Source organism: Giraffa tippelskirchi, chromosome 5, assembly GCF_054371585.1.
Source record: "Giraffa tippelskirchi isolate mGirTip1 chromosome 5, T2T-mGirTip1v1.2.pri, whole genome shotgun sequence".
Lineage (NCBI taxonomy): Eukaryota > Metazoa > Chordata > Mammalia > Artiodactyla > Giraffidae > Giraffa > Giraffa tippelskirchi.
The window spans coordinates 170,608,660-170,634,062 of record NC_137279.1 but is presented as its reverse complement, the minus strand read 5'-3'; the positions used below and the strand labels follow the sequence as shown (position 1 = coordinate 170,634,062).

The 25,403-nt window shown below is 39.6% G+C and overlaps 1 protein-coding gene across 10 annotated transcripts in view; it reads right to left on the bottom strand.

Annotated features, from left to right (window-relative positions):
• Positions 1-24,735, bottom strand: part of LOC145504408 (BEN domain-containing protein 5) — a 1,377,102-nt gene extending 1,352,367 nt beyond the window's left edge. For all 10 annotated transcript variants that reach the window (XR_014052189.1, XM_081485144.1, XM_081485143.1 and 7 more), the window contains exon 1: positions 24,610-24,735. Coding sequence is in view for 9 of the 10 variants with exons in the window: in XM_081485144.1 (XP_081341270.1) it covers positions 24,610-24,643 (34 nt within the window). In the remaining variant the exon portion in view is untranslated. The remainder of the gene's footprint in view (positions 1-24,609) is intronic.
• Positions 24,736-25,403: the final 668 nt, after the last annotated feature.

Below are 25,403 nucleotides of genomic sequence, written 5' to 3'. Positions count from 1 at the left end.
TCGCTCAGTTATATCTGACCCTTTGCAACCCCATGGACTGCAACACGCCAGACTTCCCTGTCCTTCACAATCTCCCAAGGTTGCTCAAACTCACAATCATTGAGTCAGTGATGACATCCAACCATCTCATCCTTTGTCATCCCCTTTTCCTCCTGCCTTAAATCTTTCCAAGCATCAGGGTTTTTCCTAGTGAGTCGGCACTTCATATCAGGTGGCCAAAGTATTGGAGCTTCAGCTTCAGCATCAGTCCTTCCAATGAATATTCAGGATTGCTTTCCTTTAGGATTGACTGGTTTGACCTCCTTGCAGTCCAAGGGACTCTTAAGTCTTCTCCAACACCACAGTTCAAAAGAATCAATTCTTCAGCATTCAGCTTTCTTTATGGTCCAACTCTCACATCAGTACATGACTACTGGAAAAACCATAGCTTTGACTAGATGGACCTTTGTTGGCAAAGTAATGTCTCTGCTTTTTAGTATGCTATCTAGGTGGGTCATAGCTTTTCTTCCAAGGAGCAAGCATCTTTTAATTTCGTGGCTGTAGTCACCATCTGCAGTGATTTTGGAGTCCAAGAAAATAAAGCCCATCACTGTTTGCATTGTTTCTGTTTCCACTGTTTTCCCCATTTGCCATGAAGAAATGAGACCAGGTGTCAGGACCTTAGTTTTTGTTGAGTTTTAAGCAAGCTTTCTTACTCTCCTCTTTCACCTTCCTCAAGAGGCTTTTTAATTCCTCTTTGCTTTCTACCATTAAGGTGGTGTCATCTGCATATTTGAAGTTATTGATATTTCTCCCAGCAATCTGGATTCCAGCTTCTGCTTCATCCAGCCCAGCATTTCATATGATGTACTCTGCATAGACGTTAAATAAGCAGGGTGACAATATACAGCCTTGACATACTCCTTTCCTGATTTGGAACCAGTCCATTGTTCCATGTCCAGTTCTAACTGTTGCTTCTTGACCTGCATACAGGTTTCTCAAGAGACAGGTCAGGTGGTCTGGTATTCACATCTCTTTCAGAATTTTCCACAGTTTGTTGTGATCCACAGAGTCAAAGGCTTTAGCATAGCCAATGAAGCCGATGTTTTTCTGGAACTGTCTTGCTTTTACTATGACTCAATGGATGTTGGCAATTTGATTTCTGGTTCCTCTGCCTTTTCCAAATTCAGCTTGAACATCTGGAAGTTCTCAGTTCGTGTACTGCTGAAGCCTCGCTTGAAAATTTTTGAGCATTACTTTGCTAGCGGGTGAAATGAGTGCAATTGTGTGCTAGTCTGAACATTCTCTGGCATTGACTTTCTTTGGGACTGGAATGAAAATCTGACCTTTTCCAGTCCTGTGGCCACTGCTGCATTTTCCAAATTTGCTGGCATATTGAGTGCAGCACTTTCACAGCATCATCTTTCAGGATTTGAAATAGCTCAGCTGGAATTCTGTCACCTCCACTAGCTTTGTTTGTAGTGATGCTTCCTAAGGCCCACTTGACTTCACATTCCAAGATGTCTGGCTCTAGGTGAGTGATCACACCATCGTGATTATCTGGGTCGTGAAGATCTTTTTTGTACAGTTCTTCTGTGTATTCTCGCCACCTCTTCTTAATATCTTCTGCTTCTGTTAGGTCCATATCATTTCTGTCCTTTATCGTGCCCATCTTTGCATGAAATGTTCCCTTGGTATCTCTAATTTTCTTGAAGAGATCTCTAGTCTTTCCCATTCTATTGTTTTCTTCTATTTCTTTCCATCAATCACTTAGGAAGGCTTTCTTATCTCTTCTTGCTATTCTTTGGAACTCTGCATTCAGATGGGGATATCTTTCCTTTTGCTACTTAGCAAGTTTAAAATTATCTATGTGGATTGCTGAAATAGAGCTTTCCATTTCAAAGTCAAGCTTTCAATGGAAGAGGAGGTTAGCTGAATATGAGCATGGAATTTAAACTCTACTGTACCCTCCCTTCTCTAGCTTTGGTATCTTTACTCTTCTACCCAAATCGATTCTATCTTCTACCAATATCTATTCTACTCCTGAAAAATGGATCTACTTACTAATTTCCAAATATTGCATACATTTATGCCTCTTTCTCTGCATATTCTCCAGTGCTCTTCTACACCTCATTTAATATTCCCACTACCTCCTTACTCTAAAATCTGATTCTCCTCAGATGGTACAATTTCTCTAGCAGAAGAAAAAGAAGAAGAGGCTGCTTCTTAATTATTAATGTCGATAATATTCTTTCCTTTCTCAGCCAGAAATCTTTCCTTCACAAAATGTTGTAGTCTTCTAAATACTTGCTACTTTGTGGCAGGATTATACAACCCATCCTGTCAATGGCAGGCTTGCTACAGTCCTTTAACAGAAATGTGAGCAGAAGTGACATGTGCCATTTCCAAGCAAAAGCTTTAAAAAGAACCATTGCATAGTTCCAATATGGTCTCTTTTCCTATGAGACCAGAAATGTCCCAGAAGCTACTCCATCATCTGGGTCCTTACATGAAGATGTTAAGCAAAGCTACAACTGATTAACAGTGGACAGATACTGGAAGCAAGAAATAAACTTTGTTGTTACAAGCTCCTAGGATTTTTGAGTCATTCATTACCGTATAACTTAGCCTAAACTGGCTAATATGTTGTATCATTTTAACATAATCATTTCCATTCTTTAAGATTTATCTTAAGCATCACAGTTTCCATAAAATTTTCCCAATCAGTTAAGTCCTAAGTTTATTTTTTTTTCCTCTTCTAAATTCCTAGAGTTCAGCTGTACTCCTTTACAGAAATTCTAGTCTATTCTTATTTTGAATTATTATTTAAATCTGAATCTTGTATAACAGCTTAATGGCTGCTAGCATCACAAAAACAGATAATCAAACATTATGTGCCTCTTAGAAACACATAAAATCACTTTTGAAATAGTCTTTAGAAAAAAGGAGCCCAAATCTAATCAGGCTTCTAGATGTACCCAGTCATTTATAGGAAATGTAGAAGACAGAATAATGTGTTGAGCTACATCAAGGGAAGGCAATGAGCAAAATCCAGGAAAACAATCTGCTTTCTTCAAACAAAACAACTGTAAGGAAAAAAAAATGAGATGCAGGAAGAAACTAATTTATGAAATAATCAAATTAAAAACTAACTGGATAGTTTATAATATGGAATTATTGCTATTTGATCTGATTATATTTTGGTTATGAATATATACACATTTGGTATAATCATACATATGTATGTCATATAGCATGCTATATACATACATACATGTAAAGAGAGAGAAGAAAGAGAGAATGCATCTTGGTACATATTGAAATACTTAAATAGATTAGACTATATATCTTCACTATGCTTCAGAATAGTCCTAGGAGGAAGAAGGAGAGTAAAAAAGATAAATATAACTGATAATTATTGAGTTTGGATGATGGGTATGTAGGAGTTCTTATACTATCCTTTCTATTTCTGTATATGTTTGAAATTTTCCATAATATAAAGGTTATATTAAATGGAGTTATTTTAAACTAGCCACGTAACACAACTTACTTATAATTTACACCCAAAACTGTCTAAGTTGGTAGCTTATAGATATGCTGATCCTATAAAAATTATGTGATAAGTAAAACTCTGACAGTCTGAAATGGTGCCTTCTATGACTGTAGAAGGAAGGAGAACATAAACAAGCTGATTGGCAAGTTTTTTCAACTTAGCCTACCAGAAAGAAAAACACATTGTATATATATATATTTTTTTTTTCCACAATGACAGTCTAAAACATGAGCTGCAAATTTTATGAGCTATGCAGTGAACATCAGATGAAAATAAGGAAGGAGAAAATAGTGAGCGGTGGAGACCATGTCATATCAGAAAGCCTTTGACCCTTTCTAACGGTGGCACCTTTATTTAACTTATTTAGCTATTCAACTTGTATGCAGAGTAAATCACATGAAATGCCCTTGGAAGGACTGATGCTGAAGCTGAAGCTCCAATATTTTGGCCACCTGATGCAAAAAGCCAACTCATTGGAAAAGACCCTGATGCTGGGAAAGATTGAAGGCAAGAGGAAAAGGGGATGACAGAGGATGAGATGGTTGGACGGCATCACCAACTGAATGGACATGAGTTTGAGCAAACTCCAGGAGATAGTGAATGACAGGGAAGCCCGGCATGCTGCAGTTCATGATGTCACAGAGACAGACACAACTTAGTGACCGAACAACAAGGGGGCACCACCTACTCAGCTCCAGCCAAAAGTGAAAATGCATCAGTGTAGGTCCACTTTTGCCAAGTCTCCTGGTTCTTAAAGAGAAGCCAGAAATTTATACTTTCATGTGAAATCTCCATGTTTTTAAAAAATAAAGCTTTATGGGCTGTACTTAGTCGCTCAGTCAGTTGCGACCCCATGAACTGCAGCCTGCCAGGCTCCTCTGTTCATAGGCATTGTCCAGGCAAGAATACTGGAGTGGGTTGCCATACCCTCCTCCAGGGAATCTTCCCAACCCTGGGATTGAACCCAGGTCTCCCCCATCGTAGGTCGGATTCTCTACCAACTGAGCCACCAGGAAAGCCCGCAGCTTTAAAAGCCCAGCTAAATATATCTGGTCGCTTGATCCATCCCATGTGATGACAGTTTGCAATGACTTGTCTAAGAAAAACTTAATATGGCATGATGGAATGAAGGGAGATGTACTCCAGATCTTTCCTGATAGGAAGAATTTATTTTGCTGATAGCCACTGAGGTGGAAGAAGAAAGACTTTACTGATTCATTGCCACCTGTGATTTATTTATACATGTTATTTATAAATAATTTATTTATTGTGTAAAAAATATTACTGAAGGTAAGCTCTTTGTGGTCAATTGTAATTTATTTCTTTCATCTCAAAATAAGGCTCCACTAAATAATTCTTTGATAAATTAATTTGAAAGAATGGTCATAAGATTTGGTTTGTATACTGAGTCAAATGGACCAAATTGTTTTACCTTTGGATTACACAGCCAGTCTATGAAAAACACAATATCCCTAAGTCAGTCCAGGAACTGTACTGGTGTTCTGACATTTATTTGAGCCCCTAAGTCTGTCCCCTAAGGGCTTCCCTGATAGCTCAGTTGGTAAAGAATCTGCCTGCAATGCAGGAGACCCCAGTTGTATTCCTGGGTTGGGAAGATCCACTGGAGAAGGGATAGGCTACCCACTCCAGTATTCTTGGGCTTCCCTTGTGGCTCAGCTGGTAAAGAATCTGCCTACAATGCGGGAGACCTGGGTTTGATCCCTGGGTTGGGAAGATCTCCTGGAGAAGGGAAAGGCTACTCTAGTATTCTGGCCTGGAGAATTCCATGAACTGTATAATCCACGGGGTCACAAAGAATCAGACACAATTGAGAGACTTTCACTTTCATTAAGTCTGTCCTAGTTCTGACACATGGTCATTTAGACAGTCCACAGAGGAATTAACTATGGGGTACCAGTGGGTAAGAGACAGAAAAGAACACCACAGGCTATTTACCATAATACTAACACTTTTTGATTAATAGGATATGTATTGCCGAAAGATAAGAGCTTCAGCTTTCTTAGGTTCCAACTTTATGTATGAAAGCCAAATTTAAGTTTTGTCTTGTTATAATAAAAAAAATAATAATTAAAAGTATACTTCCATAACCCAAGGAAGCCAATATGGAAAGAAACAGGGGGTTCTACTTGCAAGCCCAGTCAGACATGAGACTTACCCATTATTCCCTGTGCCTGATATAAATTTGCTTATAATTTTGTAAGGGAATATGTGCAAAATTAGGAAATATGTACACAAAATAGCATGAACACAAGTAAGAATGTGATAAATATGGTTCAAATAATGCTATATATAACTTAAACAACTTGAAATAATCATGTTTATTTAAATTCCACATAACTATTACACTTTTTCAAAATGATTAATTAAAACTTGCAAGGCAAAGAGAAAGATAGCTTCAGAATTAAGAAATGTAGTAATTCCTTATGTACCCAAGGATTTTTTTACTTTTCATCACAAGTAGTTTTCTCAGATACAGAAAACTAATATAAGTATAAAATGGATTTTAAATCTCCGTTTATAATTTTTAAAACTCTGCAGCATTTAAAAGTCAAATCTGATTTTAGGAATTCCATATACATAAGTATTTTTTAAATTATACTTCTAGTCTCTTTCTTCTCTTTAACACTAAATATTCATGATACTCAAAGTAATTAGCAATAATAAATAGCACATCCACTTTAGACCCGAAATACCTAAGAATTAGATCTCCCCGTGGATTGATCATAGCCAAATAATAAAAGAGAGACTGATTTTAAAAACTGAAGGAAGAAAATAACAAAGCTCTAGTGTTTATTCAGTCTGCCAATCTCTTCTACTTAACTGGAACAAAGCAGGGGTAGGAAAAGCCTGCAGCAGAAATATCAGGAAAGCTAGAGATGAAAACCTTAGAGATTTTACTAATTTGTAGGATGTTAAAAAAGAGAGAGAGAGAATGAATTGATAGATACAAAGATAAAGAGCTTGAAAAAATAAAATCATCAATATAAAAATATTTAGCTTGCTAGGACAGAAACAAAAGGCATTTATTTATCTATTCTCCTGACAATCCTTAACTCAGTTTTTGACAATTTGGTTGAAACTTATAAAATTTCAAAGTACTTATTGTTCAGAGAAGTTACCTACAGGATAATGAAGCTTCTGTCATTTGAACAACAAAAAAACTCAACCTCACAGTTTTATGGGAAATGTGCTTTAAAGAGTAGTTGGCAACTTTTGATAACCTAAATAAGAAATAGCATAAAATTGGAAATCTAAAAAAAATTGCACTTGTTGCATTTCTTCAGAAAGACATGCACTTCAATGTAAAGTTTACTTTCTGGGAACATCTTTTTTCCAACTTCAAATCACTATGAATATAAGAATGCACAAAATGATAAAGAAAAATTTCTACCTCCTTCCTCTCCCAAAAGAATTTGACCCCTGCGATAAGCTGGTTCACTAATTAATTACAACAGCTATTGTCTCAAAATGTATACTTCAGATTTCAATTAAAATATATACAATACCTCATTATTTATTGAGTTCCTTAATTGAAGAAACTCAATCAACTAAAAAACTACTGATCTAGTCATAAGACAAAAGCCTCCTAGTAACAGAAAAGATATAATCAATGCAAAACAACTTAAAATTAGTCTCAACTCTGATAAAGGTAATATTTATTTTCCCCAGGACCTTACTAAATTTAACTTCTAGAAATCAATTTTAAAAAACATAAAAATTAGATCATTACTTCTTCCTCAGAATATAGGGAAAGTTACGTTCATGAAGTTGTACCCTAGACTACATGTATTTTATATTAAACTGAAATAAAAGATCCAGTCTCTTTAGAGAAAGGGATAAAAATTATCCACCCTGTTTATTAAATCACTTGACTCTAGGGACTTCCCTGGTGGTCCTGTGGCTAAGATTGCATGCTGCCAGTGCAGGGGAGCCAGGTTTGATTCCTGGTCAGGGAACTAGATCCCACATGCCACAACTAAGACTAGGCACAAAAAAATAATTCTTAAAATCATTTGATTCTTCATCCAGTTCCATAATATGAGAGATACTAGGCTTCAAATAAAAGATCCCATAGTACCAATAAACCTAAACTGAGATAAGTTTTTATAGGTTTTTATAGTAAATTTCAAGTATTTTTTTACCAAGTTGGAAAAATTTTACTAGCATTTCTCATAATCATTGCTATTCTTGTGGCAGTACACTGGTAATGACATTAGTAAGATGAGAAGTTAGACCATTACTATTTTGGATGATATTTCCAATTTTAATTAAAATTACTTTAAATTCTTTTTTTAGCATTTTTTAAAATTTTAATTGGAAGCTAATTACTTTACAATATTGTGGTGGTTTTTGCCATACATTGACATGAATCAGCCATGCATGTACATGTGTTCCCCATCTTGAACCTCCCTCCCACCTCCCTCCCCATCCTATTCCTCAGGGTCATCCCAGTGCACCAGCCCTGAGCACCCTGTCTCATACATGGAACATGGACTTGAACATGGACTGGTGATCTGTTTCACATATGATAACATACATGTTTCAATGCTATTCTCTCAAATCATCCCACCCTCACCTTCTCCCACAGAGTCCAAAAGACTGCTTTATACATCTGAGTCTCTTTTGCTGTCCCGCACATAGGGTCATCGTTACCATCTTTCTAAATTCCATATATATGCGTTAGTATACCGTATTGATGTTTTTCTTTCTGACTTACTTCACTTAATATAATAGGCTCCAGTTTCATCCACCTCATTAAAACTTATTCAAATGCATTCTTTTTAATGGGTGAATAATATTCCATTGTGTATATGTACCACAGCTTTCTTATCCATTTGTCTGCTGATGGACACCTAGGTTGCTTCCATGTCCTGGCTATTGTAAACAGTGCTGCAATGAACATTGGGGTACACGTGTCTCTTTCAATTCTGGTTTCCTCGGTGTGTATGCCCAGCAGTGGGATTGCTGGCTCATATGGCAGTTCTATTTCCAGTTTTTTAAGGAATCTCCACACTGTTCTCCATAGTGGCTGTACTAGTTTGCATTCCCACCAACCATGTAAGAGAGTTCCCTTTTCTCCACACCCTCTCCAGCATTTATTGTTTGTAGACTTTTTGATAGCGGCCAAGGAATCGGACTTTTAAATATTATCTGTTTAACTGCAAACGCCAGGTCTTATTTACTGTTTCATGTTGCATAAAGAGATGGACACCTCCAAATAAGGCGCTTCTTTTCATTTTATACTCCATTTATAATAATTGTGAAATATTTGCTATATTTCACACGTTGAATAATATATCCTTGTTGTTTATTTTATACCTAATGGTTTGCACCTCCTAACCCTATATTGCCCCTCTCCACTTCCCTCTCCCACTAGTAACCACGAATTTGTTCTCCGTATCTGTGAGTCTGCTTCTTTTCTATTATACTCACTACTTTGCTGTATTTTCTATATTCCTAAGATAAGTGATATGATACACTTTTGTCTTTCTCTGATGCATTTCACTTAGTATAATGGTCTCCAAGTCCACTCATGCATCCATGTTGCTGTAAATGGCAAAATTTCACTTTTATGGCTGAGTCGTATCCCACCGTGTGGGTGTATATGTATATGTGTATCATTTCTTCATCCATTCATCTCTCGCTTCCATATCTTGGCAATTGCAAATAATGCAATTATTATATGTACCTTGGGGTACATATATCTTCAAATTAGCACTTTTGTTTCTTTCAGATTTATACCCAGGACAGAAATTGATGGGTCATATGGTAGTTCTATTTTTAGTTTTTTTAAAAACCTCCAAACTGTTTTCTACAGTGGCTGCACCAATTTACACTCCCACCAACAATGTATCCACTAGCTCCTCTTCAGAGAAAAGGTGTTTGACAAAATTCAACACTCATTTATGATAATAAAAAAAAAAATCTCCAGAAAGTGGGCATAGATAGAACTTATCTCAAAGTAATAAAGGCATTATACAATAAACTCACAGCAAATACCATTCTCAATGATGAAAAATTCAAAGCATTTCTTCTAAGATCAGGAACAAAATAAGAATGTCTACACTTGCCACTATTATTTTAAGCACTGAAATTGAAACTTTAATTTAAAAACTTGCAACAAATAAAAGTCCAGTACCAGATAGCTTCACGGGAGAATTCTATCAAACATTTACAGAAGAGTTAACACCTATCCTTCTCAAACTCTTCCCTCTTCAGTTCTTCGCATCAGGTGGCCAAAGAAACAGAGCTTCAGCCTTAGCATCAGCCCTTCCAATAAATATTCAGGACTGATTTCCTTTAGGATGGACTGGTTTAATCTCCTTACAGTCTTCTGAGTTCAAGAGTCTTCTCCAACACCAAAGTTCAAAAGCAGCAATTCTTTGGTGCTCAGTTTTCTTTATGGTCCAACTCTCAATCCATACATGACTACTAGAAAAACCATAACTTTGACTGGATGGACCAATGTTGGCAAAGTAATGTCTCTGCGTTTTAATATGCTATCTAGGTTGGTCATAGCTTTTCTTCCAAGGAGCAAGTGTGTTTTAATTTCATGGCTGCGGTCACCATCTGCAGTGATTTTGGAGACCAAGAAAATAGTCTGCCACTGTTTCCATTGTTTCCCCATCTATTTGCCATGAAGTGATGGTAACAGATGCCACGATCTTAGCGTTTTGAATGTTGAGTTTTAAGCCAGCTTTTTCACTCTCCTCCTTCACTTTCATCAAGAGGCTCTTTAGTTCCTCTTCCCTTTCTGCCATAAAGGTGGTGTCATCTGCATAGCTGAGGTTACTGATATTTCTCCCAGAAATCTTGATTCCAGTTTGTGCTTCATCCAGCCCAGAATTTTGCATGATGTATTCTGCATATAAGTTAAAGGAGCAAGGGTGACAATATACAGCCTTGAAGTACTCCTTTCCAACTTGGAACCAGTCCATTGTTCCCTATATGGTTCGAACTGTTGTTTCTTGACCTGAATAAGGTTTCCCAGGAGGCTGGTAAGGAGGTCTGTTCTTCCCATCGCTTGAAGAATTTTCCACAGTTTGCTGTGATCCACACAGTCAAAGGATTTAGCATAGTCAATGAAGCAGAAGTACATGTTTTTCTGGAATTCTCTTGCTTTTTCTCTCATCCAACGGATGTTGGCAATGTGATCTCTGGTTCCTCCTCATTTTCCAAATCCAGCTTGAACATCTGGAAGTTCTTAGCTCACGTACTGTTGAAGCCTAGTTTGGAGAATTTTGAACATTACTTTGCTAGCATGTGAAATGAATGCAAGTGGGTAGTAGTCTGAACATTCTTTGGCACTGACATTCTTTGGGTTTGGAATAAAAACTGACCTCTTCCAGTTCTGTGACCACTAGTGAGTTTTCCAAATTTGTTGGCATATTGAGTGCAACACTTTCACAGCATCATCTTTTAGGATTTGAAAATGCTCACCTGGAATTCCATCACCTCTACTAGCTTTGTTTGTAGTGATGCTTCCTAAGTCCCACTTGACTTTGCATTCCAGGATGTCTGGCTCCAGGTGAGTGATCACACCATTTGGTTATCTGGGTCATGAAGCTCTTTTTTGTATAGTTCTTTTGTGTCTTCTTGCCACCTCTTCTTAATATCTTCTGCTTCTGTTAGGTTCATACCATTTCTGTCCTTTATTGTACCCATCTTTGCATGAAATATTCCCTTGGTATCTCTAATTTTCTTGAAGAAATCGCTAGTCTTTCCCATTCTACTGTTTTGCTCTATTTCTTTGCATTGATCACTTAGGAAGGCTTTCTTATCCCCTCTTGTTATTCTATAGAAGAGACATTACTTTTCCAGCAAAGGTCCATCTAGTCAAGGCTATGGTTATTCCAGTAGTCATGTACAGATGTGAGAGTTGGACTATAAAGAAAGCTGAGTGCCGAGGAATTAATGCTTTTGAACTGTGGTGTTGGAGAAGACTCTTGAGAGTCCTTTGGACTGCAAGGAGATCCAACCAGTCCATCCTAAAGGAAATCAGTCCTGAATATTCATTGGAAGGACTGATGCTGAAGCTGAAACTCCAATACTTTGGCCACCTGATGCAAAGAGCCGATTCATTTGAAAAGACCCTGATACTAGGAAAGAAGGCAGGAGGAGAAGGGGACGACAGAGGATGAGATGGTTGGATGGCATCACCGACTCAATGAACATGAGTTTGAGCAAACTCCGAGAGTTGGTGATGGACAGGAAGGCCTGGTGTGTTGCAGTCCACAGGGTCACAAAGAGTTGGACATGACTGAGCGACTGAACTGAACTGAACTTCATCAGATGGATATATCTTTCCTTTTCTCCTTCACCTTTCGTTTTTCCTCTTTTCTCAGCTATTTGTAAGGCCTTCTCAAAGAAACATTTTGCCCTTTTGCATTTCTTTTTCTTGGGGACGGTTTTGATCACCACCTCCTGTACAATGTTACAAACCTCCGTCCATAGTTCTTCATGCATTCTGTCTAACAGATCTAATATCTTGAATCTATTTGTCACTTCCACTGTATAATCATAAGGGATTTGATTTTGGTCATACCTGAATGGTCTAGTGGTTTTCCCTTCTTTCTTCAATTTAAGTCTGAATTTGGCAATAAGGAGTTCATGATCTGAGCCACAGTCTGCTCCCGGTCTTGTTTTTGCTGATTGTATAGAGCTTCTCCATCTTTGGCTGCAAAGAATATAATCAATCTGATTTCATTATTGACCATCTGGTTATGTCCATGTGTAAAGTCTTCTCTTGTGTTGTTAGAAGAGGGTGTTTTATATGACCAGTGCGTTCTCTTGGCAAAACTCTGTTAGCCTTTGCCCTGCTTCATTTTGTACTCCAAGGCCCAAACTTGCCTGTTACTCCAGGTATCTCTTGACTTCCTATTTTTGCATTCCAGTCCCCTATGATGAAAAAGACATCTCTTTTTGATGTCAGCTCTAGAAGGTCTTGTAGGTTTTCATAGAACTGTTCAACTTCAGCTTCTTCAGTGGTTGGGGCATAGACTTGAATTACTGTGATACTGAATGGTTTGCCTCGGAAACGAACAGAGATCATTCTGTCGTTTTTGAGATTGCACCCAAGTACTGCATTTCAGACTCTTTTGTTGACTGTGAGGACTACTCCATTTCTTCTAAGGGATTCTTGCCCACAGTAGTAGATGTAATGGTCATCTGAATTAAATTCACCCATTTCTGTCCATCTTAGTTCACTGATTCCTAAAATGTCAGTGTTCATTCTTGCTATCTCCTGTTTGACCACTTTCAATTTACCTTGATTCATTGACCTAACATTCGAGGTTCCTATGCAATATTGTTCTTTACAGCATCGGACTTGCATCACCAGTCACATCCAAAATGGGGTGTTGTTTTTGCTTTGGCTCAGCCTCTTCATTATTTCCTGAACTATTTCTCCACTCTTCTCCAGTAGCATATGGGCACCTACTGACTGGGGAGTTCATCTTTCAGTGTCATATCTTTTTGCCTTTTCATACTGTTCATGGGGTTCTCAAGGCAAGAAAACTGAAGCAGTTTGCCATTCCCTTGTCCAGTGGACCACATTTTATCAGAACTCTCCATCATGACCCATCCGTCTTGGGTGGCTTTACATGGCAGGGCCTGTAGTTTCATTGAGTTAAACAAGGCTGTGATCCAGGTGATCACGTTTGGTTTGTTTTCTGTGATTGTGGTTTTCATTCTGTCTGCCCTGATGATGCATAAGGATAAGAGGCTTGTGGAAGCTTCCTGATGAGAAGGACTGACTGTGGGGGAATCTGGGTCTGCTCTGATGGGTGGGGCCATGCTCAGTAAATCTTTAATTCAATTTTCTGTTGATGGCTGTGTTCCCTCCCTATAGTTTGGCCTGAGGCCAAACTATGGTAGGGGTAATAGCAGTAATGGTGACCTTCTTCAAAAGGACTTATGCCAGCATCCACCAGTGCCCCTGACCCAGTGGCAGGACACTGCCAACCCATGCCTCCACTGAAGACTCCTGGATATTCACAGGCAAGTCTGGCTCAATCTCTTGTGAGGTCACTGCTCCTTTCTCCTGGGTCCTGGTGTGTACAAAGTTTTGTCTGTGCCCTCCAAGAGTCTGTTTCCCCAGTCCATGGGGTCACAAAGAGACAGATAGGACTGAGCGACTTTTACTTTCACCTTTTTGGTGATACAGAGTTCTATTATTTTTCTGTTGACCAAACATGATACAACAGTATTAAGTGAGTCATAGTTATAGTCACAATGTAAAAGGTGTTTACCAGTTTTCATAGTCAATAACCAGACAAAAAATAAAAGATAATTACAATTGCAAGCCATAATGGGAACATGATTAATTTAACAATATAAAATAATTACATACAATCTGAGGGAGTCAAGCAGAATGATGTGGTAAGTGGAAGTGCAAATATGCACATGTTTTCATCCATCCAGGTAGACTATGTCTTTTGGTTCCTGCATTTAATCCATTAACATTCAAGGTAATTATTAATCTGTATTATTCTGTTACCATTTTCTTAATTGTTTTGGGTTTATTTTCTGTAGGTCTTTTCCTTGTCTTGTGTTTCCTGCCTAGAGAAGTTCCTTTAACATCTATTATAAAACTGGTTTAGTGGTGTTGAATTCTCTTAACTTTTGCTTGTCTGGTAAGGTTTTGATTCAGTCTCCCATGGGGTCACTGCTCCTCTCCTCTGAGTCTTGGTGCATGAAAATTCTGTTTGTGCCCTCTAAGACTTGAGTCTCTGTTTCCCTCAGCCCTCTGGAAGGCCTATAAGCAAATACCGCTGGCAGCCAAGAACAGATTCCCTGGGGATTCCCAGTCCCTTTGCCCAATCCCCAGGCTGGGAAACCTGACGTGGGGTTCAGAACCTTCACAATGGTGTGAGAAGTTCTTTGGTATTATTGTCCTCAAGACTGTGGGTCACCCACCCAGCGACTATGGTATTCAATTTTATTGTGATTGCACCCCTCCTACCATCTCACTGAGGCTTCTTCTTTGCCATTGGATGTGGGGTATCTTTTTTGGGTGGGTTCCAGTGTCCTCCTGTTGATGGTTGTTCAACAGCTAGTTGGAATTTGGTGCTCTCACAGGTGGAGATGAGTGCATGTCCTTCTACTCCGCTGTCTTGAACCAGAAGCAAATATTATTCTTAAAAGTGAACATCTAAAAGCATTTCCTCTAAGGTCAGGAACTAGACAAGGATACCTTCTCTTGCCACTCTTATTCAACATAATTTGGAAAGTCCTAGCCACAACAATCAGAGAAGAAAAAGAAATAAAAGGAATACAAATTGGAAAAGAAGAAGTAAAACTGTCACTGTTTGCAAAGACATGATATTATACATAGAATATCCTAAAGATGCTACTAGAAAACTACTAGAGCTAATCAATGAATTTAATAAAGTTAAATTAAGACACAGAAATCTCTTGCTTTCCTATATACTAACAATGAAAGATCAGTAAGAGAAACCAAGGAAACGATCCTATTTACCATCACAACAAAAAAAATAAAATATCTAGGAATGAACCTACCTAAGGAGGCAAAGGACTTGTACTCAGCAAACTATAAGATACTAATGAAAGAAATCAAAGATGACACAAGATAGATACACCATGTTCTTGGACTGGAAGAATCAATATTGTGAAAATGACTTTACTACCCAAAGAAAGCTATAGATTCAATGCAATCCTTATCAAATTACCAATGGCATTATTCACAGAATTAGAACAAAAAATTTTACAATTTGTATGGAAATACAAAAGACCCTGAACAGCAAAAATGGTTTTGAGAAAGAAAAACAGAACTGAAGGAATCAGACGCCCTGACTTCAGACTATAATACAAAGCTAAAGTCATCAAAACACTATGGTACTGGCACAAAAACAGAAATATGAATGAGTAATTTTTAAAATTAATAACATAGTCCACAGCATAGTGATTTCTTCTGCAAAGTCTGACATAGAGATTAACATCTTCAAATGAATGATTTCTAAGACTCCTGAAAAAAGACAAGTAAACTGTAATTGTTGGCAGATTGTTTTTCCCATTCCTTTACAACAAATCTCAGGTATTTTTCCATAACATTGTTGAAAGTTTTTATTTAGGAGTTTCTAATCCTACTTAAAAATTTTTATTCTTATATAAAATTCTAGGCATCTTTGCATTTGCTTGCTTTGTTTTCCTTCAATTGACATGTAAGTACATTATTTTGAAAGCCTATTTAGAATAAAATAGTCACAATCAATATTTCTTAAAAATATGTGACAAATAAAAACTTCTTCCTTTACAGTTTGAAAAAAAAGAAAAATTTTTATGAACCCATTAAATAAATGGGATATGTGAAAAGTAAAAAATATCATATTCCCATATGGTGAAAACCATTAATGAACTATCACAAGCTTTCATAGTTGAGATAATTTTTTATATTCAAAAAAATCAAATTCTGTTAAGAATGAAAATTTTTCTTAAATCAATACTAAAATTAACACCTGCTCCATTGCTGAAATTTAACAATTAATAAAAATATTCTGAAACTCATAGAAGACTGTGCTGTTCTTAAATGACATGAAGATAAAGCTATGATTTTGTTAAGAATATGTATCAAAATATTGGCATCCTTCTAACTAAATGCTATAGTTCTCTAGTATCTCTTCTTGAAAATGACCCTGAGCCAAGATACCAAAAGTGAAAGTGAAGGTTGCTCAGTCACGTCTGACTCTTTGCAACCCCATGGACTGTACTATACAGAATTCTCCAGGCCAGAATACTGAAGTGAGTAGTCTTTCCCTTCTCCAGGGGATCTTCCCAACCCAGGGATTGAACCCAGGTCTCTCACATTGAAGGCTGATTCTTTACCAGCTGAGCCACCAGGGAAGCCCAACAATACTGGAGTTGGTAGCCTATCCCTTCTCCAGGGAATCTTCCCAAACCAGGAATCGAACCAGGGTCTCCTGCATTGCAGGTGGATTCTTTACCAGCTGAGCTACCAGGGAAGCCCAAGATACTGAAACTGAAGCCAAATGCAACATTCATAGATCTCAGAAATACAGATAATATCAGAGCTCCTTAGAAGAAATAAGCACATAAACATCATGGAAACAAAAGGTGTTTTCTGCTCCAAAACTTTTGGGATTTTTCATAAAGCTCAGCACAATGATGTTACAAAAGATAAAAACGTGACAAAAAATAACCTGAAGTTTTAAATTTTTTTCTTAAAAAAGATAAAATTATATCAGTCCACAGTCCCTTTTCTATAATTCCAAAATCTTTGAGTCTCTAAAAATAGTAATTTTTGTTCACAACTTTAGTGCCAAAACTAATCTGTTAGTAAAACTTCAATTGATATGAAGCTATTCATAACTTTAATTCAATTAGTGTGAATGTGATTAATGTGTTTGATTATAGGGCACTCTCCCATACTTCACTGAAAGTGTTCTGTAACAAACAGTACATAAGAAATGCATAGGTACATAAGTCATTACATAAGACAGTACTGCATTTCCATAATAAAAAAAAAATCTGAATTCTGAAATATATTTGCATGCAAGGCTGCCCTATAAGAGACTGTAGGCCTGGATTTCCTCTTCTTTTAAAGTTGATTTTACTATTAAGACTTCAGGAAAAGGCACACAAACACATACACACACACATACATGTGCACTCACCAACTAAGCTACCATTTCTTTGAGGGTATAAACATTCTGCACTTTCCATATAGTATCTCTAACTGAAAAGTAGACACCTGAAAAGTAGGTGTTACTATCCCAAATTTACAAACAAGGAAACTAAAGTCAAAAAAACTTAAATATTTTGCCCAACTATTAAAAAAAAGATAGAAAACATTATTCTCATCTCTAAGGGTTTTTAAAATTTCAAGATTCTCTCTATAGATAATTTCAGATCATGTAAAGCTGCTTTTTAAAAAAAGACCCATTTTGTTCACAGAAAAAGTGATCAAGGTTCAGGTCACTTTAACAGACTGCATCATTCTAAAATTTCTGCTCTACATGAGCCTCCAAAAAAAAACCAACAAACTTGGCAATAAAAGAAAACCAATTATTTTAGCTTTTAAATAAACCAATTTATTTAGAACAAAATCTTTCTTAATGATAGCCGGAAAGGCAGAAGACTCTGAGAAACTGAAGCAGGTACAATCTAGCCTGAGACTAATACCTCTACATTTAGTTAGCAATAAGTATCTTTTGTAGTGTTGTTAATAGTCAAATTTTTGGATAAAAGGAAAAATTCTAAACAATGTCCTTATTTTAAAGTTTAATATTTACAAGAAGAAAATTCCTTCTGCAAATCTGACCATCTTATAGAGCTGTGTGTGTGCTTAGTCACTCAATCACGTCCTACTCTTTGCAGCCCTGTGGACTATAGCCTGCCAGACGGATTCCCTAGGCAAGAATAATAGAATGCATAGCCATGGATTTTCCCGACCCAGGGACTGAATCACAGTCTCCTGCATTGCAGACAGATTCTTTACTGTCTGAGCCACCAAGGAAGCCCCTTATGGAGACACCCGCAAGCTTTAAAAAAGTATGTATCTCTTCACTCCTCCAGGAAATTCCTCAAAATTCACCTCATACAGAGACCTGTCCCACCACACACAATTTGGCTAACAATTCTATATTTTCCAAAACTTGATGTCTGCCTTTCTTCTGATACAAGATCAATTATGCTAATGAAGAAAAATGAAAAGAAATGCCTCATATTATTCACTGTATGTTTAAAGTATGTTTTTATTTGTATAGTACATCAGTTCAGTTTAGTTCAGTCACTTAGTCACGTCTGACTCTTTGTGACCCCATGGACTGTAGAACGCCAGGCCTCCCTGTCCATCACCAACTCCTGGAGTTTACTCAAACTCATGGCCATTGAGTCAGTGATACCACCCAACCATCTCATCCTCTGTTGTCCCTTCCTCCTTCTGCCTTCAATTTTTGCCAGCATCAGGGTCTTTTCTAATCAGTCAGCTCCTTGCATCAGGTGGCCAAAGTATTGGAGTTTCAGCTTCAACATCAGTCCTTCCAATGAACACCCAGGACTGATCTCCTTTAGGATGGACTGGTTGGATCTCCTTGCAGTCCAAGGGACTCGCAAGAGTCTTCTCCAACACCACAGTTCAAAAGCATCAATTCTTCGGCACTCAGCTTCCTTCACCATCCAACTCTCACTTCCATACATGACTACTGGAAAAACCATAGCCTTGACTAGACGGATCTTTGTTGGCAAAGTAATGTCTCTGCTTTTTAATATGCTCTCTAGGCTGGTCGTAACTTTCCTTCCAAGGAGTAAGTGTCTTTTTATTTCATGGCTGCAGTCACCATCTGCAGTGATTTTGGAGCCCAGAAAAATAAAGTCTGCCACTGTTTCCACTGTTTCTCCATCTATTTGCCGTGAAGTGATGGGATCGAATGCCATGATCTTAGTTTTCTGAATGTTGAGATTTAAGCCAACATTTTCACTCTCCTCTTTCACATTCATCAAAAAGCTCTTTAGTTCTTCTTCCCTTCCTGCCATAAGAGTGGTGTCATCTGCATATCTGAGGTTATTGATGTTTCCCCCGGCAATCTTGATTCCAGCTTGTGCTTTATCCAGCCCAGCGTTTCTCATGATGTACTCTGCATATAAGTTAAATAAGCAGGGTAACAATATACAGCCTTGACATACTCCTTTCCTGATTTGGAACAAGTCTGTTGCTCCATGTCCAGTTCTAACTGTTGCTTCTTGATCTGCATACAGATTTCTCAAGAGTCAGGTCAGGTGGTCTGGTATGCCCATCTCTTTCAGAATTTTCCACAGTTTGTTGTGATCCACACAGTCAAAGGCTTTGGCATAGTCAATGAAGCAGAAATAGATGTTTTTCTGGAACTCTCTTGCTTTTTCGATGATCTAGGAGATGTTGCCAATTTGATCTCTGGTCCTCTGCCTTTTCTAAAACCAGCTTGAACATCTGAAAGTTCACGGTTCATGTATTGCTGAAGCCTGGCTTGGAGAATTTTGAGCATTACTTTACTAGCGTGTGAGATGAGTGCAATTGTGCAGTAGTTTGAGCATTCTTTGGCATTGCCTTTCTTTGGGATTGGAATGAAAACTGACCTTTTCCAGTCCTGTGGCCACTGCTGTATTTTCCAAATTTGCTGGCATATTGAGTGAAGCACTTTCGTATCATCATCTTTTAGGATTTAAAATAGCTCAACTGGAATTCCATCACCTCCACTAGCTTTGTTCACAGTGATGCTTCCTAAGGCCCACTTGACTTCACATTCCAGGATGTCTGGCTCTAGCTGAGTGACCACACCATCATGATTATCTGGGTCATGAAGATCTTTCTTGTACAGTTCTTCTGTGTATTCTTGCCACCATACCATTTCTATCCTTTATTGAGCCCACCTTTGCATGTAATGTTCCCTTGGTATCTCTAATTTTCTTGAAGAGATCTCTAGTCTTTCCCATTCTATTATTTTCCTCTATTTCTTTGCACTGATCATTGAGGAAGGCTTTCTTATCTCTCCTTGCTATTCTTCGGAACTCTGCATTCAAATGGGTATATCTTTCCCTTTCTCCTTTACTTTTGGCTTCTCTTCTTTTCACAGCTATTTGTAAGTCCTCCTCAGACAGCCATGTTGCTTTTTTGCATTTCTTTTTCTTAGGCATGGTCTTGCTCCCTGTCTCCTGTACAATGTCACAAACCTCCATCCATAGTTCATCAGGCACTCTATCAGATCTAGTCCCTTAAATCTATTTCTCACTTCCACCATATATGTAAAATACACACACACACACACACACACACACACACACACACACATATAAAACATGTGAGTTTTTGTATTCAAACTTCAGCAGAATTAAGGAAATAACATTTAATGGGCCCTTCATATATATTATCTCTACCATACACAACTATACTGCAAATATCATCCACATTTTACAGACGAGAAAACTTTAAGATCAGAAATTTTGAATCTGAGGTCCACATCTAATAAGTTACAGAAACATGATTTAAACAAGGATTTGAGCCCCAGTTCTCGCCACTTCACTTTGTTAATGTATGCTTAGCTTGGAATGTTTCCTGGAGGGAAGGAATTTTCATCATGGCTATTATTTCATCAGCATGCAATATGTTGCAATACAAAGAGAAGGTGAAGTAATGAATTCAGATAATGTCAAAAATAGCCAAATGATCTTACATCAATTATTTGCAGATTGAGCAAGTTGTTTAACTTCTCTGTGCCAAAACTTCTTCACACATTAAATAAAGATAATCCCTTAGAGTGTAGCTATGATGTTGAAGTAGATTAAAACATTTAAAGCACTTAGTACAATGTCTGGCACATAAACACTCCATAAATGTCAGCTACTGCTCTTGAGATGAGAAATCACCAGATATACATATTTTGTACCAGGTATCTCCAGGGAGCAACAGCCAGACACCCAATTCAAAGACAATCAATCCTACATTGGCTTGTGATCTATGACATGGTCTAGTGGGAAAAGGTAATGTGTGTCAGTTAGATTCTCTCTCAGGAGTCTGACTTAAGAAACAAAGATTGAGCCAGTTATTAGTGCTTTAGAAGTTAGTTTGGCTCATACCTTCATCAGTTTCCCCTTATCAAGGACATGTATGGATGTGAGAGTTGGACCATAAAGAAGGCTTAGTGCTGAAGAACTGTTGCTTTTGAACTGTGGTGTTGGAGAAGATTCTTGAGAGTTCCTTGGACTGCATGATGATCAAATCGGTTAATCCTAAAGGAAATCAACCCTGCATATTCATTGGAAGGACTGATGCTGAAGCTGAAAATCTAATACTTTTGCCACCTGATGAGAAGAGCTAACTCAGAAAAGATGCTGATGCTGGGAAAGATTGAAGGCAGGAGAAGGGGACAACAGAGGACAAGATGGTTGAATGGCACCACCGACTCAATGGACATGAATTGGAGCAAGCTCCCAGAGATGGTGAAGGCTGGGGAAGCCTGGCATGCTTCAGTCCAAGGAGTCACCAAGAGCCAGACACAACTGAGTGACTGAACAACAACAACAATTATGCTAAATATGCTCTAAATCTAGCTCTTCAGTCTTCCTTTTTATATCACTTGACAGCATTCAAGCTGTTGAATATGCCACAAACATTCTTTTGCCTGTCCTCTTTAATCTATCTCTTTAGCTGCTGCTGCTGCTGCTAAGTCGCTTCAGTTGTGTCCGACTCTGTGCGACCCCATAGACGGCAGCCCACCAGGCTCCGCCGTCCCTGGGATTCTCCAGGCAAGAATACTGGAGTGGGTTGCCATTTCCTTCTCCAGTGCATGAAAGAGAAAAGTGAAAGTGAAGTTGCTTAGTCGTGTCCGACTCTCAGCGACCCCATGGACTGTAGCCTACCAGGCTTCTCCGTCCATGGGATTTTCCAGGCAAGAGTACTGGAGTGGGGTGCCATTGCCTTCTCTGTATCTCTTTAGAATGCACTGAAATACTGTAACTACTCAACACTTCATCCCAAGCTGCTTCTCTTTACACTCTTTACACTCCCTTTAGGCAATTTCATCCATACTCATGGTTTCACTAATTAACTCCATGCTACCCCAGACTTTTCTTGTATATTCAACTGCCTTGCCAATCTCTCCACTTATTGGATAACTCAAAGATACCTCAGATTCCATTTGTCCAAAACCAAACACATGATCTTCCCTCTCAAACCCAGCCAAGATCCCTTTCAGGACTCCCTATCTCCATAACGGCATCACCTACTATTCAGCTGCACAAACTAAAAATTAGAAGTACACTTTGATACATCCTTCCCCCACATTTCCATCTTTCACTGCTGCTGCTGCTGCTTCTGCTAAGTCGCTTCAGTAGTGGCCGACTCTGTGCGACCCCATAGACGGCAGCCCACCAGGCTCCACTGTCCCTGGGATTCTCCAGGCAAGAATACTGGAGTGGGTTGCCATTTCCTTCTCCAGTGCATGGAAGGGAAAAGTGAAAGTGAAGTCGTTCAGTCATGTCCGATTCTTAGCGACCCCATGGACTGCAGGTACCAGGCTCCTCCGCCCATGGGATTCTCCAGGCAAGAGTACTGGAGTGGGGTGCCATTGCCTTCTCCTCCATCTTTCACTAAGTCTTATTAATTTTGCCTTTTAAACATTTCTCAATCCCTTTCCTCCATTTTTGAATTTTTGACCAAAATTCTTATCCTAGCCTTTAAGGCCCTGCAAGATCTGTTTCAGCTTACCCCTTTTGTCTTCCTATTGCCCTAAGAGCAGCCACACTTGTCTCCTTTCAGTTCCTTAAATATAATACATCATGCTTCCTCCTACCTTAGGGTGTTTGCACATGGTTTCCCTCTGCCTGGACCACTCTTTGCCCATCTCTTCATTTATTCAATCTCTATTATATCTCAACTAAAATTTCACTTCCTCAGAGAAACTCCTTGAACATCTAGACAATATCAGGTCATTTAGTCATTAATCTTAAAAATATTTATTAATAACTACACAAAGTATGGTTCTAGGAATGTGGAATTAATAAACACAACACAAACCCTTGCCTTCATGGATCCTACATTCTAGAGGAATAAGGCAGTAAGCAATAAAAATACTAAATAGATTAAATTATATGTGTGAATGCAGTAAATCTATGGGAGGAAAGAAAAAAGAATAAGGTAAGAGAATCACAAGCAGGGAGTTTTCAGTGCTTAATTTGATGCCTAGAGAATAGTTGGCACTCAAACATGTGTTGGGTGGAGTATGAAAAAGGGAATGAGCATGTTCAAGTTGAGGGAGCTTAAACTATAAAAGAAGTAGAGGAATTACTTGGTACAAGAACAGAGATGCCATGAAAGAAAGACAAACCATGCATGTCTTAAGAGGTAATGGTTTCTTAAATGATTCTTGATGGCTTCTTACAGATTCCAGTTTCAGTCACTGTATGGTTTTACCATAACCACGACCTCCCTCCCCCACCCTCAAAGGGCTGGATAATTCAAGTGGGTCACTCTTGTAACCAAAATACCCAATCAGGACACATATACAAAATTATGGATACCACTCCATCATCCACCACCACACATTTCACCAAAGCCACTGCTTTTCTATACATACACACACACACACACACACACACACACACACACACACACACACAGCTATCACTTTGATGCTCCAGTTCCTCATTTCCCAATCCCTCTTAGGGACAAACCCCCTCCCACATACACAGGACTGTAAAAAGCCCTTTCTCTCTTCTATGGCCCTGTAAGGCTTAGGTCATTATCTCTCCAAGCTAGCCAAATTTGCAAGGCAGTCCCCTCAGGAACAGAATCCTAGGTCTCCTTGCCTGTTAGTCTCCCTGCACTTTAAAAACTAGCTTCCACCCACAGACACGTGAATGTGCATCCCTTTGTGATTCTGAATGACCTTCAAGATTACTGACCCCATACACACCCACACTCAGGCTCCAGCCTCCTTTGGTAGAGTTTTGAAGGGTTGGGTGTCCCTTCAAGCCTCTTGTCCTCTTAAGGACTCATATGAGGATTTGCATACTTTCTCTGTGACAGGGGTGACCCTCAGTCACTACACTTCCCTGAAGCACAAATACTCATATATCCCTTCCATGGCACTGCCTGAAACTAAAGTAACACTCCTCCTACTTAACCTGCCTCCTCAGAATCAGAGTCCCTCTCCCTTTAGAGGACCCTCCCATAGTCCACAGGATTGTACACAACCCCTCCCGTGACGCAGCCTACCCCCTACAGTCAGCCCCCATCACTGGTGCCCCTCCGGAGGGGAGTCCGTCTTCCCTGGGGTCCCAGCCTTTTCTCAGCCAGTGTTCACTCTAACGAGTGCACACATTCTCATACACTCCTGCGACGCCTGGACTGCGCGGCCTCTGCCCTACACTCAGAGGGGTGCGCTCCTCCCTTGACCCTTGACTCCGAGGTCATAACTCCACCCCGCAAACACAGAGGGGGCCTCCTTCAGGAGTAGCGCCAGGCCCAAGTCCCCTGTCCCCTGGGGCCCAAGACAGCGCCGTGCTTCCTCAGAGCTTCCCCCTGATAGACCGCCCCCACAGACCTGCCTCAGGCGCCGTCTGGCTCCGCTCCGCCATTTTTTGTTGTCGTTCCGCCTCTGAGCCCACGCGAAAATAGCGGGGCAGTGGGGAGCGGGCGATGGGATCCGCGGGCTGACAGGAACTCCCTCAGGAAGACGCTGCGCGACGGTTGCCAGGGCAACGGACAGCCGGCGTGTAGACGGCCGGCGCGTGGCGCGTGGCGCGTGGCGGGGGGCGCGGGCTGGGAGCGAGCGTGCGTCCGAGGCCCCGCCCCCTCGGAGCCAACCCCTGCCGGGTTTCTGCAGGGCTGGGACTCCGCTGCGCTTTTTCCATGCAACCCGGCCACCGCGTCCTGGCAACTGAGCATGCTCGGCCGCCACTGAGATGCCGGGGACCTGGTCCTCTGGGGTCGGGCTCTCATGCCGCGCAAGCAGGTGCACGTGCCGACAGAAAAGCTGAATGGGCTGGCTTTCCTGTGGTTGGTGCTCAACTTTGAGAGTTGGGGACAGATTTCTCAATTTCCAGGCGCTTCTCACTACCGTGTGCCTGGCCCTGATCAAGGTGCGAATAACTTGTATCTTCAACTGGAATGCCCTGAGAATAATTATGTGCCCACCCCACCCCAAACACGTGGAGTACTAACGGGGTGGCCTCCTCGCCTCTCTACATCAGCACTAGCCCCCAACTGTAGCAAAGGCTTCACTTTCCTCAGTTAGCTGGTAAATCATGTCGGACTCTTGAGATGCCATGGACAGTAGCCTGCCAGGCCCCTCTCTCCTTGGAATTTCCCGGGCAAGAATACTAGAATGAGTTGCCA